At 54.0% G+C, this 17,651-nt stretch overlaps 1 protein-coding gene across 2 annotated transcripts; it reads left to right on the forward strand.

The window, feature by feature from the left end:
* Nucleotides 1-8,221: 8,221 nt before the first annotated feature.
* On the forward strand, nt 8,222-12,794 carry THY1 (Thy-1 cell surface antigen). Of its 2 annotated transcripts, none has more exons than XM_069468812.1 (4): nt 8,222-8,266; nt 10,376-10,436; nt 10,927-11,262; nt 11,776-12,794. In XM_069468812.1, the coding sequence occupies exons 2-4, from the start codon at nt 10,400-10,402 to the stop codon at nt 11,886-11,888; spliced, it is 486 nt and encodes a 161-aa protein (XP_069324913.1). In that variant the 5' UTR covers nt 8,222-8,266; nt 10,376-10,399; the 3' UTR covers nt 11,889-12,794. The 2 variants fall into 2 exon arrangements, with proteins under 2 accessions (XP_069324913.1, XP_069324914.1); XM_069468813.1 differs by having other exon boundaries at nt 10,981-11,262.
* Nucleotides 12,795-17,651: the final 4,857 nt, after the last annotated feature.

Raw genomic sequence — 17,651 nt, forward strand, 5'->3', positions numbered from 1 at the left:
CCTCAATCTTGTCTTTCCATTCGTCAACCCAAGACTGTATTAGCCATATCTGTTATTTTCTGTGTTTTGATGCTTTGCCATCTGGGGTGACTGCTAACCCACCCAGGGTTAGCCAATTCCTAGAGATAAGAGACAACTCCCCCACCCAACCAATCCAGAGCCTACACCCTCAACCTTGTTTATTGGCTCTCACACTCTGGGCCACTAGCCACCTGCCCTAACCAAGGCCAGGCACCACACAGGTAGGAACAACCCCTATGCCCAGAGCCCGCTGAAATTATTCAAATTAGCCAATCCTAAACCTGCTTACCCTGCCTTGCCATTCATTCCCCCAGATACTATAATAAAGGCTCTTACCTACAACCGCCCCTCCCCCATGTCTCCCCAGCATGCCCCCCCACGCCCCGTGTGGCATGCCCCTCTCTTGGGATCTGTGACTAGAACAAGCCATCTTTTCAGTGGTGGCCATCTCCTGACCTGTTGGCCTTGCCACGCCCAATAATAAAAGCTGTATTTGGAAACAATGACCTCAGGCTTCAGTTCCCCTCTCTTCTGAAACTGTCCACACCAGGTGACCTCCTTGCTGCCGAATCTAATGGATACACTTTAGTCCTTACTCCACACCCTTGCCTGTTCCCGTGGCTTCACTCTCTCCTCGTTCTCCATCCTTCTGGCTGCTGCTCAGATGCCACTGTTGCAGCTGCTCCCTTAAATATCAGTGCTCTTTAGGGCCCGGTCCTGAGTTCTGCTTTCTTCTAGGTCTACACTGCTCCCGGGATGCTCATCACCACCTATTTGCCAACATCCACCAGTAACCTTTCCTCTGAGCCAACCTCACTCCCCAGCTCCAGCCTGGACCTCTCCCTGTGATGTCCAACGGGCACCTCAAGCTCAACAAGGCCATTGCTAAACTTGTGATCTTTTGCCCCAAAGCTGCCTCTTCTCTGCTCACCCTTCAGAGCAGCCATAGCAGAAACCTGGGGGTCCTGTGACTTGTCACAAACATATTCAGGAAGGGCCTGGGTACTGGACCTTCTCTGACTTGGGTCTCTCCCATCTGCCGCATCTTCCCCACCTCCACTGCTTCTGCCCCGTCGCAGACCCTCATCCCCATGGCCGGAACTCCAGCCCCACGCTCCCGGATTGCTCTGCATCCTCTCCGGTGCATCCTTCCAGTCCCACCCCATTGCCCCAGCTCTCTCTAATCCCTCCAAAATGCAAGTCTCGTCATACTTCTCCCCTGCACTGGAGGCTTCCCTGGCTCCGCACTCCTTCCTGGATAGTCTAAAACCTACACCCTGATAAATCCTGTCTTTTGTGGTCTGGCTCCTTCTCCCTCCCCAACCGCATCTAAGGCCCTGTCCCTCTGCTGCTCCACACTCCAGACACAGAACCTCAGAATGCGCAGCCCAGAGCACGTCACACCTCCACCCCCGTGCTCCTGAGGCTCCTGCTGTCGGAAACAACTTTCTTCCCCTTTTCGGAAAATAACTACTGCTTTCTCCTGAACCCTCCTTTGAATTTCTTCCTTTTTGCCTCATAGGCAGCACTTACAATATTTGATTGCTCTTATTTCTTTTTATGTTTATTCAAAAACATTTATTAAGAATCTACTTTGTGCCAAGACCTAGAGGCCCCAGAGATACAGCAGCAAACAAGACAGACGTGGACCCTGACTCCAAGGAAGTGTCCATCACACCACCCTGCTCCCCAGCCTTCCGCCTCCCCACCCCCACTCTGAACATATAGCAAGAGCAAAGAACCACTGGGAGGAGAGGGTCCATGTGACCCTCTAGCCACCCCACACCATCCCCAGAGTGATCTTTCTAAAGAATACATCTATCTGGCCACTTCACTCCCTTCCTGTAAGCCTTTCATGACTCCCCATTACCCAAGTCCAAAGAGGCGAGGGAGGGCCTCTTCCACTGGCTCTTCTCCAGGTCTCTGTTGTTCCCTGTCAACAGTCACCACCACAGGCAACCTAAGCTGCCTGCATTTTCCTGCCTCTGCTGTGCTATGCTTTGTCTCTGTGCCTTGGCTCACGCTGTCTACTTTGTCTTAAACCCTCTCCTCCCTCCTCCCCTGCTTTATTAGTTATCTATTGCTAACTGGCAACGAAAGGCAACAATTCTGTGGGGCAGCAGTTTGGTCAGGGACAAGCTCCACATGGGACTGGCTGGGCTTGCTCGTGCATGCATGGTCAGTTGACAGGTGGGCTGGACATTGGGTGATCCTGGAGGTCCTCACTCAGTGACAGGCAACTGGGTGGGGCTGTCAGCCACAGCACTCAGTTCCAGTCTCTCCATGTGGCCCCTCGGGCTTCCTCGCACGGCAGCTGTGTTCTAAGAGGCAGGTCCTGATGGGCAAGCACTTGTGAAATCTCTGCTTGGACCACATTTGCTAAAGTCCTATTGGCCAGACATGTCCTATGGCCAAGCCCAGAGTCGATGTGAAGGCGGCATGACTGACTGGGGGACATTAATGTGGTGATCTACCACGGTCTGCCCTCTGCACTAAAGAGTAAGGGAACTGCACATTCGTCCCATACGTGAAATATACCCACCCTTCCCAAAGCCCAGTCTCGACATTGGGCTCAGACTCAGCTGTGCAGCAGGTCTGCATGTGGCTGAGTTTCCTTGGGTACAATTCCCCAGGTGTGGCCTCTCTTGATTCAGAGACCTGTGAAGTAAAGAGACAAGATGTCTGTCCCCACACAGCCAGTGTACAATGGTGAAGCAAGGATGGGATACGCTCAACAAATGCTCCCGTTACAAAGGGGAGAAAGGGGAGGCAGGTGGCCACCACTGGCTCCAAGGAATTCTGAGGTCCAGCCGGGCACGTGTTCAGGACCCTGACTCTAGAGGCAGGGAATGTTATTAATACTTGAATAGGGCCCAGTTCTCCTTGGCTCTTAGTTATACTCTCTGGGCTCTGGCCTCTGAGAGGTCCTTCTTTCCCTAAGAAAAGGCCCACGTTAAATGGGCCACCTTCCTGCCCACAGAAAGTTGGGGGCCCAGAGGCTTCTTTTCATTCTGCACTGTTTCAGTTCCTTCTAGTCCAAACTGGTGAAGCCTTTTCCAAAACAATGCTCCTTAAAACTTTTTGGCTTTTCTGTAAATATTATTGGGGTCTGCTTCATGCACCCAAAGTCACATGCATAATTAATTTCAAGAATACTCTACTACAGCTATAGGACAACATCCTCAATATTCTTAAAACCTTTTTGTTTAGCTGAGGTCTACTAGACACCACTTAAATCTTCCTGGGGTCTTAGAGGTTGTCCAGTCATGCCCTTGATTTGATCTTTACCTTCAGGCCAGTTCTTACTTTGAGAACCCATTGCCTGCTAACGGGCCCAGAAATGAGAACTAGTTTTCATTTCCAACACAGTAAACTGGACAGGTCCTTATTTGGCCGAACTCTCTCCTACATTAATACTATTAATATTTTATCATGCCAGCTAGAAGCACTCAAAACGACACTTTCAACACTCCATCTCCAGATCCCTTTAGCCAAATCCACAAACTCATTAGGCACATTTTCTACCATCTAAGAAACATTTTTGCCAATTGTTCCACCACAAACATGAGTTACCCTTGTTCCACCACCAAGCAGTGTCCTTACTTGAAACTGCCTGGAGCCATGCGTGGTGGCCACAGGGTAGTCAGACTTTTCCCATGCTGGCTCCAAGAGTGAGTGTTCCAGAAAACAAGGTAGAAGCTATGTGGCCTTCTAAGGCCTAAATGCAGAAGCATCTTATTATCACTTCTGCCATACCCTATTGGTTGAAGCAGTCACAAGCCCCTCGAGATTCAAGACAAGGGGACATAGGCTTCACTTCTTGATGAAGGAAAGCCAAAGAATTTCTGTCCAAGTTTTAGAATCACCACAGTAGACTTATCTGGGGTGGTTCATTTCTGTTCTATGTGGTGTCACTTGGAATTCCACATGCTTTTGTGGTCATGTGGCAGGTCAGCTGGGGGCTGAGAGATCCCAAATGGTGATTGTTATAAACCAGGACACCTCAGTTCTCCACATGGCCAGCTCAGACTTCCTCATGTGGCAACTGAACTCCAGGAAGGCAAACCCCAACATACAAAGCTTCTGCTTACAGCATATTTGCTGATGGCCCATTGGCCAAAGCAAGGCACGTGGCCAAGCCCAGAATCAGTGTGGAAGGCAAGGATGCCGGGAGGCATGACTCACTGGAGGCCACTAATGTAACAGCCTACCATACATGGGCAGCTCCCACTCATCTTTAAAGGCTCAGTTCGTGTCTCACCTCCAAGAAGCCCTCCCTGGCAGACTGGTCACCAGTTGTCCCTCCTTTGGACTCCTGCAGTACCCTGTACACATCTCTACCTCTGCGCCAACCCTACTGTTTTCTAATTATCTATATACCATTTATTTCCCCCATTGGAACAAGCCTTTGAGGGTAGAGATTGTGTTTTATTTATCTTTGTATTCCTAGGATCTAGCCCTGTGCCTGGAATGTTACCAGTGCTAATAATATCTTTTAATTAGTTGATTAACTAAACATCTATGAATAGTTTTTAAAATAAATAACTGTTGAAGATTAAATTATATCTCCATTGGTGCTTTCTCCTCTCAACCTCTGCCCTGCATTCTAAGAAATAATCTTGATTTTTTATTTGTCATATTCTCCAACCAAACATGCAGTTCTTCAGGGAGCTGAACTCACTCAGGGAGTTGACCTCAACTAGACATTTAGAGAGACAGCAGAGTCTAGAGCAATTGGTTCCAAGATTAATTTCATAGACTTAGTCATATTTCCAAAGAGGTTTGAGAATTAACAGAAAGTTGCCAATTCTTTTTTTTTTTTTTTGCCAAGTAGGACATTAACAACACACATATACACATAGCATCTACTGTCACCACTTTACAAAAGTGAAAAGGTACAATCTGAGAATGAAAACAGAGGGAAAGCGGGTATGTGGTCTCCATTAGCCAAAAACTAGGGCTCATTATTGTGTGCTACCTTGACATCTGCTAAAACCAGGCGGATCTCAAATGGCCTAACCACAAGTTCCCTCCCCACTCTGCTGTAAGTCCCCCCAGCATGAGACCAGGCCTGGGCATCAGTCCCCTGCCAGCCTGCAGAAGTATTCAAATAGCCAATCACACCCTCTTGTAGGACACAAGTGGCCTCCATTGTTTTGATACTACAAATCCCGCCTCCCTCACCTCTGGTGTTCACTCTGTTTCTGAGTGCAGCCTCCAGGTAGCAATTCATGGCATGCGGTGTCATCCTCTGGGATGTGAGTGTGTGTGACTAATGAACTGCTCTCGATGGCATGTGTTGGGTGCCATGTGTTCAGCCATCTCCATAACCCTAGGGGGTAGTGATCTCTCCTTCATCAATAGCGTGAAGAACAGGAAATCATAACAAGGCGGCAGCCTGACAGCCATGTTTGGAGTACCCAATGCCATCCTTGCTTTTCTTATTTCACCATGGACCAGGGAAATTGGTTGAGCAGAGGTCTGAGATCCACCCTGGGAGCGCTGGAGAGCACCGTACATGGAGTCAGGAGACCTGAGATCCTGGCCATGCTCGAAAATATTTGTCTGACCTTTGACAAATTATTATTCCTCTTGGGACTCAAGTCTTAGCTATAAAATGATGGGGCAGCTTCTGCCATCCCTGTGAGTCTACAAAGACAATGTTATGAAACCCATGAATATGAAGAGTGAATGGCTGGTAGTCCTTAGGTCATCCTAAAGGAATGTGTGTTTGTAGGAGAGTTGTATCCCCATGTGTCTACAGCTGGAGCAACAGGAGGTGGTGGGAGATGAGAGGTCTAAGGGACCGGAAGGGCAGCCATAGTCTGGCAGGAAATCTCTCTTTGGCTGGATTCCTCTAAACACTTGCTGCTTTCAGCACTCCCATCCTGTCCATAGGTAAATCGGAGTTTTTAAATCTCCCTTCACCACGCTGTGCCCCACTCCAGACCCCAGATGTCTCACTCATTCCATCCACCCAGAGACTTTGCTTTAGTAGACACACAATTGCCACACCCTTGACGGTCCATCCTCCCCTCCCCTCCCTGAAAGTAAAGTGCTTGGGGACCCAGAAATTAGGCCAAGTCCTCATAACCTTATCAAAATAGCTCTGCCAGGCCTTCCACACAGCAACACTCAGAGACTGGGCCTCAGAGTGGGATACGGAGCATCCAGTGCCTTGGCCAGCCAGACCCCAGATACTTTCCGCTGTTAAGAGGTCTCTGGGTGTCCCCATGTCCCACCAAAAAAAAAAAAAAGAACCATCTCCAGCCTCTACCCCTGTGTGTGTGGGGGGGGGGGGAGGGTAAGGAAGATTAGGCCCCAAGCTAAAGCAATTGTGTTCAGATAGGAAAGCTCCCTAGACTGAGAATCAGAAAGCTGCTAAGCAGAAAGGAACACATTGCCATGGAGTGACAGAGAGAAAGCTGGTGTGTCTGGAATGCAGCAGGAAGGCAGACGGGAAGACCAGGTTGTGGAGTTCAGCAGCCAGGACATCCAGGGCCTTGAAAATCACCCTGTGAGCAATGAGAAGCCAGGTTAGCTCATCTGTGAAGAGGGATGGTCTTACCAGATCAGCGTGCTAGAGTGCCCGGGCCCCAGGGAGCTTGTGGAAAGTGCAGACCCAGTTGGCTCTAGTACTAGATTAAGGAGGTCCTGGGTGGGCGGAGCCAGCTGCATTTTTCATACCATGCCCCAGGAGCTTCTGTGGGTTACCAAAGTGAATAGCCCCTTTGGGCCTGACCATCTGCAAAGCTCATTCCAGTTAGAATGTCCCATCACGCAAAGTGCTGGGAGACCAGCTAACCCTCCAAGAGAGGGAGAGGAGATTGATCTCCCACTTACAGGCCCAGGGATGGCTTCCAACAGTGCCACTGCAGTATGGGAAACTGCAAAGGTGCCAGGGCTGACTTCCATAAAGAAATAGGAGAATGGACAGGCAGACAGCCGGGAGGTGGGGCCAGCCCACAGAACGTTGCGACCAGGATTCACAAAAGAGGCTAGGAGGATGCAAATCAATCAAACAAATGTAGGTTCAAAAAAATTTACCCCAGCTGTGAGTAGGAGACAAATCATCAGCACTGGCTGTAAAAAAAGACCCCAGGTCTTCTAGTGACATCAAATTGATGGACTAGAAGGGGTGCCCCGGGGGATCAGGAGCTGGGTCTCAGCCTATTCCTTTCCCAGAGTTCCACTCTCTCCTGTCCTGTGCTGGGGCTGGGGCGGGCTGAGTGGGGTGGTTCAGCCCTGAGCACCTGGGGGTTCTACAGCCGAGGTTGGTTGGCCAGCTCTCCTGCTTTCTAGCCAAGAAATGGGATGGCGGTGGGATAGGATGAACCCAGCAGGTCGTTGGGAGGTAAAGGTGGCCATGGTGCGCCCAGCACAGCGCCTGGTAAAAGGCAAGACTCCTTCCCGGGTCTGAAGACCAAACAAGCAGACAGTACTCATGAAAGCCAGAACTTTCTAGCTGTGTGGGTAGGAAGGTGCCAGCCCAGGAGCCGAGGGAGACATGACTGCCCCAGAGCAGAAATCACCTGCAGGTGGCCCCAAAGTGCTGGGTGCTCCGGAATAGATGGGGGGTGGGAGGTAGGGCATGGCTGGGAAGCAGGGAAGGACCGGGGGCGGGGAGGTGGGGGTTGCAGCGCCAGCCTTGCTTCTGAAGGACTGCTCCAATATGTAAAAACACCCAGTCAGCTTCCTTTCAGAGAGACTGGAATATTCCAACACCAAAACCTCTCCCTGGAGGCTCCGGAGGAGGTGGGCTCCTGCTGAAAAGGAAACGTGGAAGCGTGGGCCCTGCCCAAGGGGCCGGATCCCGCACCCCTAACGCTTGGGTTTCCCACAGACTTCTGAAGACCAGATCATAAGAAAGGGTCACAGCCCTGAAAGGGGAGCGATTATCTCGGGGCTGGGGACGTGGCTAATGTTGTTTGGGCTGCCCCACCCTGATCTCCAGGCTTTGGAATCCTCCCGAAACCTCCAGTCTCTGGCCAGGGCTACCAGCCTCAGGGTGAGGTCCCCCTTCTGCGGCAACCCCCCACCCTCCCGCACCGACACGGGACCGCCTCCTCCTCCCTCCGCCCACCATCCTCTCTCCCCGCTCCGCCTGTGATTGGCTGAGCCCCCAGCCCTCCCCGCTCCCCTCTCCTCCACCCCTGGTGAAAACTGCAGGCTCCGAGCGGGGTGCAGCAACTGGAGGCGGCGGCGCGTCGGCAGGAGGCTGCAGCAGCTGAGGACCCGAGTCCAGGTGGGAGCTGGAGCCAGGGCGGGACCCCGGATGCAGGGATAGCCACCAGGCATCCCTGCAAGCCCTCCCAACCCGAGGCTTCAGGAAACCTTCCGAGGGGGCCCTGGGAAGGAGCGGCCTGGGGAGGGGCCTGCCTCGCAGGCAGGGGCGGGCGCGGGACCCTACTGCTGGGCAGGGGCCGCGCCGCGTCTGGCCTTTGGGGGAGGGGGCTCCCGGGCTTTCGCCCGCTCGGGGACGATTGTCTGAGGCTGCGGCACTGGAGAAGAACCGGGAGGAAGGGCGCCAAAGACAGCCTTCGGTTCTGATCTCCATCCAGACGTGCCCAAACCCTGCTTGCAAAGGTGGGGGGTGAGGGCTGCAGGTGAAAATGAGGGGAGATGAAGGAAGATGGAGAGCTAGAGGGACCTCTGCCCGGTGACCTCACAGCGGGCTGGGTGCGGGGCACGGGAGGAAAAGGAAACCGCAGTGCCACGGGCGGGGACTGGGTGGAAGGCGGGCAGGCGGGGGAGGGGAGAACTCGAAAAGGATATGTGAGGGGGAAGGGGGCCTCAATAGGGAAAGGAGAGGATTGGAATATGGAAATAGATAAGGGTGGGGCCCGCCGGGCGGAGCTGGAGCCGAGGGGGCAGAGCAGAGCTTCTCTGGGTCTAGGCCGTGAGGACACAAGGCAGAGTAATGAATGCTGACTACACCTTCCCAACCGCTCTGTACCCCTCCGTTTGGTTCTACTACCCTCTCCAGCCTCAGACCTATCTCCTCCCTTCCTTGCTCTGGCCACCGCTCCCCCTTCCCCTCCTAGATCCCAAGCCTGCACCTCTCCTCCGGAGGCCAGTGTCCTCGAATGAAAGCCAGACACCAACCCCTTTTCCTCCGCAACAGCGCCTCAGGATCTGGCTCGCGGTAGCAGCTCTGCCCCGGGCCGACAGGGCATTCGTAGCAGCCGCAGCCGTGGGTCCTTAGCCTCACCCGCCCAGTGGCTGAGCGCCAGAGACCCTGAACTTGGCCAGTGGCGCGCTCTGCGCACCCGGGGCGCACGCAACCAAAGCAGGGCCCTGCGCGCACTCGCAGACGCACGCCGCCCCTGTGGCCTGTGTCAGGCGAGCACTGCTGCTGCCAGGCTAGACTACCTGCTCTGTCACCTCACGCCAGGATGTCGGTCCAGCCCAAGCCACAGGAAAAAAAAAAAAAAAGACAAGGCAGAGAGCCTAGGCAGGGAGGCTATTGGAAATGGACTGGAAAACTGCAGCCCCAGGAACTCCAGAGAGATGACATTTGGAAGCATCCTTGGCTGACATGCAATCGGAGAGCACCGTCACTTTCCCTCACACACATCCAGGCACACCCTTAGCTTGTGCCAAGTAGACGCCTATCTGGGAGCATCCTTAGCCACCATCCCTAGCCGTTCACATTTGTGGATCACTTCCTGTGCACCAGTCAGTGCCAGATGTTTGTTGCTTTTCTTAATCTCCACTGTAACCCTGTGGGTAGGTAAGGTTCAGAAAGACCCGTTCATTCATTCATTCATTCATTCACAATACTTTTGAGTATATTTTATATGCCAGAGACTGTTCTGGGCATTGGGGATTTTCTTCTGAACAAGAAATAGGAAGTCCCTGGATGGGGAGTTTTTGTTTAATGGCATAGAGTTTTGGTTTTGAAAGATAAAAAGAGCTCTGGAGATTGGTTGCACAGCAATGTGAACACACTTTTACTGCTGAACATACTGAATTTATTAATGGTTAAGATAGTAAACGTCATGTTATTTTACCACAATTTTAAATTTTTTTTTAAACAAGAAGTTCCTGCCCTCATGGGTCTTACATTCTTATGTAAGCAGAGGAGAAAGAATGGTAAAAATAAAGTCACTTAAGTCACCTAGCTAGTGAGTGCTCCACGACTAAGCACAGATACTCCTCCCTCGCTCTCCCTGAGGGGGAGAGCCAGAGGCAATGCACCATCCGTGAGAAGTGGGGAGGTGAGGACGGATGGAGAGAGGCTGAAATGTCCATCATAGCCATGTGGCATGTTCCCGAGGCCCCCAGCCCTGGCAGTAAGTGTGGGCACACCTGTGCTGTCTCTTAGCTGGTTCTCATCTTGTTCCCACCCCAGGTCCAGGACTGAGCTGTCGGCACCATGCACCCGGCCATTGGCATCGCTCTCCTGCTGACAGGTACCAGCCAAGGGGTGGGGCTGGGATCCAGGCACCCTGGCTTCTTTCCCTTCAGAGAAGCTAGCTTCTCCCTCGTGACCTCAGAAAAGTAAAGATGACTGAGGGAAAGAGGGCTCTTTTTCATCCCGAAGTCAGCTAATCCACCTAGCAGATCTGATGGCCCAAGGTGGTTTCTGGAAACAGAATTCGCTGAGCCCTGCCCCACACTACTGAATCGAACTTTGCAAATGGGAAGCAGGAGCCTGAATCAACTCCCCAAGATCTCCTGCCCTTGAAACACACCGGTAGGGCCCAGGGCTCAGGCAGACTAGGGAGGGAGGCTGGAGTCTGCAGCCGGGGTTAGACTGGCCCTCTGGGATCCCTGGGATAGGAAAAAGCATTCAGACAGCTGACCCCTGTGCCCTCTGGGGCCCATCTCTACTGTATGTGGGGGGGAGGCCCCCTGCTCTGTAGACCTCCTCCAACTCGGAAGGGGCACTGCTGGTGCCAGTCTTGCAGGTGTCCCGAGGACAGAAGGTGACCAGCCTAACGGCCTGCCTGGCAGACCAGAGCCTCCGTCTGGACTGCCGCTATGAGAATACCACCACCTTGCCCATCCAGTACGAGTTCAGCCTGACCCGTGAGACAAAGAAGCACGTGCTCTATGGCACTGTGGGGGTGCCTGAGCACACATACCGCTCCCGAACCAACTTAACCAGCAAGTACAACCTCAAGGTCCTCTACTTATCTGCCTTCACCACCAAGGACGAGGGGACCTACACGTGTGAACTCCGCCTCTCTGGCCAGCCTTCCTCCGTCTCCTCCCAAAACGTCTCTGTGCTCAGAGGTGAGGCAAGCCCCCAACAAGGCCAAGTGTGCTGGGAGAGCCAGCCTGGGGAGGGCGACAGGCAGCTCACTTGGCTTGGGACAGAGAGGAGAGTGGCCCCATAAGCCCCTTGCCACCTCCCAACTGCTGCCTGGGCCCCTGGGGAACCACTTTCTTCAGTGTGAGTGGGGTGGGGGCTCAGCGCCTGTCGCCAGGCAGAGTGGTGTAGCAGATGCATCCACCGTGTCTGCAGCAAGTCACTCGGCCTCCCCAGTCTTCCTTCTCCCCAGCTGGAAAACAGGGATGACAGCACCTCCCTCACCCACCGTGTTCTTGCGATGATGTTTAGTGAGGTTTTCATACGATGATGTATGTTCAAGGGCTCGGTAATCTGCAAATGGGGAAGACCAGGCTAGTCCTGGTTCCAACTAAGACACCCCGAGGGGAGTGTGCCCTTGCTCTGGGCCTGTGCCTGTCTGAGTCCTGGTCCCCCTTCACCCCCGCCTTGCCCCCCCCCCATTTCTCTCTCCACAGACAAGCTGGTCAAGTGTGAGGGCATCAGCCTGCTGGCCCAGAACACCTCGTGGCTGCTGCTGCTCCTGCTGTCCCTCTCCCTCCTCCAGGCCACGGACTTCATTTCCCTGTGACTGCTGGGGCCCACGGGGGATACAGGAAGCCAAGAGTCCCAGTGCAGAGATCCTACTTCTCTGGGTCAGCTGACCACCCCCCATCCTTCATACACCTCGGGGAGAAATGGGGTCCCCACTCCTTATCAGGAGCCCCAGTGCTGCATGCCGTGATCTACCCACCCCCCCCAACTGCCACCTCACCCTCCCCGCACACCTCTGGCTGTCTTTTTGTACTCTTCGTTCCAGAGCTGCTTCCGTCTGGTTTATTTAGGGATTTTCCTTCCTTTCCTTTGGGAGTTCATGAAAAGGGAAGCCAGGGTTGGGGACCTCTTGGAGCGTGAAAGCATGTGAGGGGTAGCGGGCTGGAGGGGTACCAGCCACTGGGAGGTCATCCTCGCCCACTGGGACCAGAGTCCTGATGTGCGTGGGGAGGAGGTGTCATGTGTCAGGCCTGGCACCGCCCTCAGCAGGCAGGGCTGGCACCTGAAGGCCACAGACGTGAGAGCACCACCAGGCACCTGCCGCCCATCTGGCGAGGGGGAGAGCTGAGCAGCTGCAGGGGCATCCTCAGCCACAGCAGAAAAAGCCCTCGTCTTACCACTGCGGGAGCCCCCTGGGGACCCTGGGCCAGGGCCACATCCCAGTGAAGATCTGGATTCTGCCAGGAGAGCTGTGCTAATGGAGGGTTGGAGAAGGGGGTGGGAGGTGAGGGCCCCTCACCCCTCCCTTCCCAAGGAAGCTGAAGGTATGAGCCTTCATTGCCCCCACCAGCAGTGAGAGGGCTGCAGAGGTGGCCAAGCCCCGCCGCCGAGGCTGTCCCAGGCCCCCAAGAGCTTCCAGAAGTCAGGTGGGATAGAGTCCGAGAGCCACACAATTTGGCCCTAGTTTCTAAGGGAGCTTCTTCCCTCACCCGTCAGGGCCAGCCCCTGCTGGCTGCTGCCCAGGCCCCTCGGCAGCCCCCTGCCCCACAGGCCTGCCTTCTCAGGGACCTTGGGGCAGGGCGGGGGCGGGGCTGAGGCAGGCAGTGACGTGAGACCCGGGAGCGGGACACTCCTGGGAAGATGGCTTTTCCCGACCCCCAGCCCCCGCCCGCCCGGCAGCTCTGCCTGTCCCGTGACCATGTGTAGTGTCGCCACAGCTTATGGCATCTCATTGAGGAAAAAGAAAACTGCACAATAAAACCAAGCCTCTGGAATCTGTCCTCGTGTCCATCCCTGCTTCGCTCCCCTGGCAGTCCCCAAGCTTAGCCAGGTGTCTCCACGGACAGGAGGTCCCACATGCCGCCTCGGACGCTGGGGGACGCCACCTCTTCTCTTCCCTGCCTCCTTCTGCCCTCCTGCTTGTGGCGACCCTACCCCCAGGGGCAAACCACCGCATGCTGGCCTTCTTTTCAGAATGAGCCTGATGTGACACATTTGCCCAAATAAATGAATATTCGATGTCTGCTGACTCACCTGGCTGGGACAACGGACTCACCTGCCGGCACGTGGGCCAAGCCACCGGCCTGGCTCTGGAACACACACGTGGCTTTTTGTGACCAAGCGCTGAGGTGTGCGCTCTGCTTTTCTCCTCAGTTCTGGTTGTTCAGAAATGCCCCCTCAAGTCACAGCTGCTATTGAGAGGACAAGCCCAGGAGGAGGGTTCGATGGCAGATGTCCGTGTCACCAAGGCATCATTTCTTAAGTCCAAAAGTATCAGCCAAAGAAAGAACTGAGGACGAATTCTGTCCCCTCAGGAGTAGGGAGGGAACCCTGAGCCCCATCCCTGGCTCCTCCCCCTAAAGGTAACATGTGAACCCGCCTCAGGGGTCACCCTGGGATTGGAGGCTGGAACAGGGTCACAGGGTAGCTGTGGGTTCCAGCTGCTGCCAGTTATGAGGCAGCCCTGCGCCAGCCTTCTCTGCCTTGCCAGGGACTCTGGGGGAGAAGGGTGATGACCGTCCAGAGGCTGACTCATTTGGTATTTAGCGGCGGGTGGGATGATTCTTCTGAGCATTTTTCTTAAAGGCCCCAGATCTAAATTTATGCCACTGGCTCCCACTCTCCTGCTGCCTCCTGTCGACCCTGCTGCCTTGCCAGCAGCCCCTGTGGCTACCAAGCCCAACGAGGGCAGGAGAAGCTGCCCATGTCCCAGACTGTGAGGCCGATGGCCGTTGAGCACGGTGCAGCCAGCACAGAGCTCTCCAGAGGGAGAGACACAGGCCCCTTCTTGTTCAGCCCTGCTTGCACTGCACTCGCGTGCCACGGAGAGGAGTCTTGGAGAGAAGAGCCATTGTGGGGGAAGGGAAATCAAATGCCAGGGAAGTATGGGGAGCCCCATTCTTGGGGTAGTCCAGTTGAAGCTTGGAGGTCTTTCTGGAAGGAACTAGGAGGCCATGCGTGAAGCCTCAACTGAGAGGACAGTGTGAGGCCCTGGCACTTGTGTGACACCTCCCGTGGGGTCTTTGTCACACCCTGAAACTGTTCCCCTGAAGAGTTTAGCAGCCACCCTGTTAGAAGGGTGCTGGGGAGAAGGTGTTGCCTTCTGCAGCCATGCGGCCCAGCATGGGGAGGGTTTGCTTAAGAAGACACAGAGGCCACCAGAGGACCACAGACTTCAGGAAAGGAGAAGAGGGGGACAGGTCATCAGGCCTCACAAAATAAACCTACCCAAAAAGGCCATGCTGTGGGCTGGGGGTGCTACAGGCTTTCCGCAGCAGGCCACGGTAGCCAGCAGCCCACGGTAGCCAGCAGCCCCTCTCTGGTCGAGCTGGCAGGTCTAGCGGAGGCTGTGCGACATCTGCAGTGATGTGGCTACTTACAGAGGGCCAAGCCAGCCCTGGTCCCTGTACATTGCCCAGACCTTACCCCATCCACCCCCTTGCCAGTCCTCACCCCTCTCCTGAGTCACCCTCAGCCAACTAAGGGCATGAATTCCTGCTCAAGAACAACAGAAGCACCCCCATTTCTGGATCAGATTGTCCACTGCGACAGACATTACCTGCATCTCTGACACCCAGGGCCTCCCTGGGGGCACAAGGGGATCTCCAATGGGGAGGTGTGGGGACTTTGGCCAACCAGGAAATGCACACAGTGTTGGGGACCTGTGACACACAGCCTCCGCCTCGTTGCACCATGTCCATCTCCTTTGAATTGGCAGCTTTCGTGCTGTGAGAGCATGTCTGTATTTACATGCACAAGAAACAAATTCCACGTCAAGAATAAATTGCCTCCTCATTTACTGGTGAGAACATGTCGAAGCTGGAACCCTTCCGACAGTCCCGGCAAGATGTGAGGGCATCAGCTCTGCTCTGCTCAATCCGGGAGGGCTTCAGGACAAAGGTGGGACAGCCTTCCTGCCTGGGTGCTCAGCCTCAGGACACTCTTGAGCCTGGAATGTCCCCCACTCCTCAAGAGGAAACATGTCCTGTGCAGACTTGTGGGAGCCCTCTTTGCCTGGTGCAGGGAAGGTTTAGAGGCAGGGGGCGCTGTGGCAGTGGACGCATCACATGTAGGGCAGCGCAGGACCAACAGGAGAGTTCCGTGGAGGCCGTGTGCGCCTCCCCACCAGGAAGGGGCCCTGCTGGCTGGAGCTGCCCAGCTGTGCCGGAGGTGAGGGCCTGGCAGTGGGCGTGGCCAGTTGGAGGACACCCGCTGGGTTTGCAGTAAGCAGTGAGTTTGGTGGGAACTTGGACTAGATGACTCTGGTCTCTACCCCTTTCGGGCTTCATTAAAATAGTTCTTCAAATAGGCTGGTTGGGCTAAAATTGTTTATTTATACAGCAAACATTAAGCACCTAAATAAACCTGGCTCTGTGCTAAGCTGTAAAATGTAAACGACACGGCCCCTGGCTGTAGGAGCCCACAGTCTAGTAAGATGGAGGAACTGGTTTCAGTGCAGCGATTCTCCTGGCAGAATCCGGATATTCACTGGGGTGTGGCCCTGGCCCAGGGTCCCCAGGGGACTCCCACAGTGGTAAGACAGGGCTTTTTCTGCTGTGGCTGAGGATGCCCCTGCAGCTGCTCAGCTCTCCCCCTCGCCAGATGGGCGGCAGGTGCCTGGTGGTGCTCTCACGTCTGTGGCCTTTAGGTGCCAGCCCTGCCTGCTGAGAGCGGTGCCAGGCCTGACACATGACACCCCCTCCCCACGCACATCAGGACTCTGGTCCCAGTGGGCGAGGATGACCTCCCAGTGGCTGGTACCCCTATGAGACAGGGAAGCTACTGCAGATACCACTGGAGGTTCCCCAACATGCATTCTCCTCTTCTCTGTCAGAATGGGACCCAGAAATTAGAACTGGAATACACAGCCCAGAATAAAGCCTACATTTCCCAGTTCCCTTGCAGAGAGATGAGCCTATGTGGCTAAGTTCTGTCCAATGGGATAAAAGCACAAAATAAGGTGTCATTTCTAGGAAGTGCTCTGAAAGAGAGAAAGTGAGCCCTTCTCCCCCTTTCCCCTTATGCTGGCTGGAATCTGGAGTTGATGGCCAGAACTGGTGCAGCCATTTTGGACTATGAGATAGACAACTGTGTTACAAATGACAAAGCACAGATAAGAGCCTGGGTCCTGCTAGGCGCGGTGGCTCACACCTGTAGTCCTAGCACTCTGGAAAGCCGAGGCGGAAAGATCACTCAAGGTCAGGAGTTCGAGACCAGCCTGAGCAAGAGCGAGACCCTGTCTCTACTAAAAATAGAAAGAAATTATATGGACAGCTAAAAATACATAGAAAACATTAGCCGGGCATGGTGGCACATGCCTGTAGTCCCAGCTACTCGGGAGGCTGAGGTAGGAGGATCACTTGAGCCCAGGAGTTTGAGGTTGCTGTGAGCTAGGCTGATGCCACGGCACTCACTCTAGCCTGGGCAAGAGAGTGAGACTGTGTCTCAAAAAAAAAAAAAAAAGAGCCTGGGTCTTTGGTGATGGAGCTGCCATGGCAGCCATGGACCACCTTATTTAAGCTACTGTTATTTGAGGTTTTCTGATTTCACAGCTAAACCTAAAATTACCTTTTAAAAAAGCTGCTACTTAACACTACTGAACTGTACACTTAAAAATGGTTAAGATGGGCCGGGCACAGTGGCTCACGCCTGTAATCCTAGCACTCTGGGAGGCCGAGGAGGCGGAAGGATCACTCAAGGTCAGGAGATTGAGACCATCCTGAGCAAGAGCAAGACCCCGTCTCTACTAAAAATAGAAAGAAATTATATGGACAGCTAAAAATATATATAGAAAAAAATTAGCTGGGCATGGTGGCTCATGCCTATAGTCCCAGCTACTTGGGAGGCTGAGGCAGAAGGATTGCTTGAGCCCAGGAGTTTGAGGTTGCTGTGAGCTAGGCTGACACCATGGCACTCATTCTAGCCCGGGCAACGGAGTGAGACTCTGTCTCAAAAAAAAAAAAAAAAAAAAAAAAAAAAGGTTAACATGGCAAATTTTATGATTTTTTTTTTAACCACAATTTTTAAAAATAAGACAAAAGTCAAATTCATAGAGACAGAAAGTAGAATAATGGTTGCCAGGGGCTGTGGGGAGAGGGAATGGGGAGCTATTGTTTAATGCTGCGGTCCCCAACCCCTCCCCACCTTCCATGAAACTTAGGAAGGTGGGTGCACAGCAGGAGGCGAGCAGTGAGGGCGAGCAAGCAAAGATTCATCTGTGTGTACAGCTGCTCCCCTCCCCATCGCTGGCATCACCGCCTGGGCTCCACCTCCCCTGCCCTCCCGCCCCATGGCCGTGAAAAAATTGCCTTCCGAAACTGGTGCCAAAAAGGTTGGAGACCGCTGGTAAGGAGTACAGAAT

Source organism: Eulemur rufifrons, chromosome 6 (assembly GCF_041146395.1).
Source record: "Eulemur rufifrons isolate Redbay chromosome 6, OSU_ERuf_1, whole genome shotgun sequence".
Classification (NCBI taxonomy): Eukaryota; Metazoa; Chordata; class Mammalia; order Primates; family Lemuridae; genus Eulemur; species Eulemur rufifrons.

Bases quoted from the DNA above. Each gene is read 5' to 3' on its own strand.
- THY1 (XM_069468812.1), top strand. From the start codon at position 10,400: ATGCACCCGGCCATTGGCATCGCTCTCCTGCTGACAG. The intron at 10,437-10,926 runs GTACCAGCCAAG...TGCTGGTGCCAG, and splicing joins CATCGCTCTCCTGCTGACAG to TCTTGCAGGTGTCCCGAGGA. The intron at 11,263-11,775 runs GTGAGGCAAGCC...CTCTCTCCACAG, and splicing joins AAACGTCTCTGTGCTCAGAG to ACAAGCTGGTCAAGTGTGAG.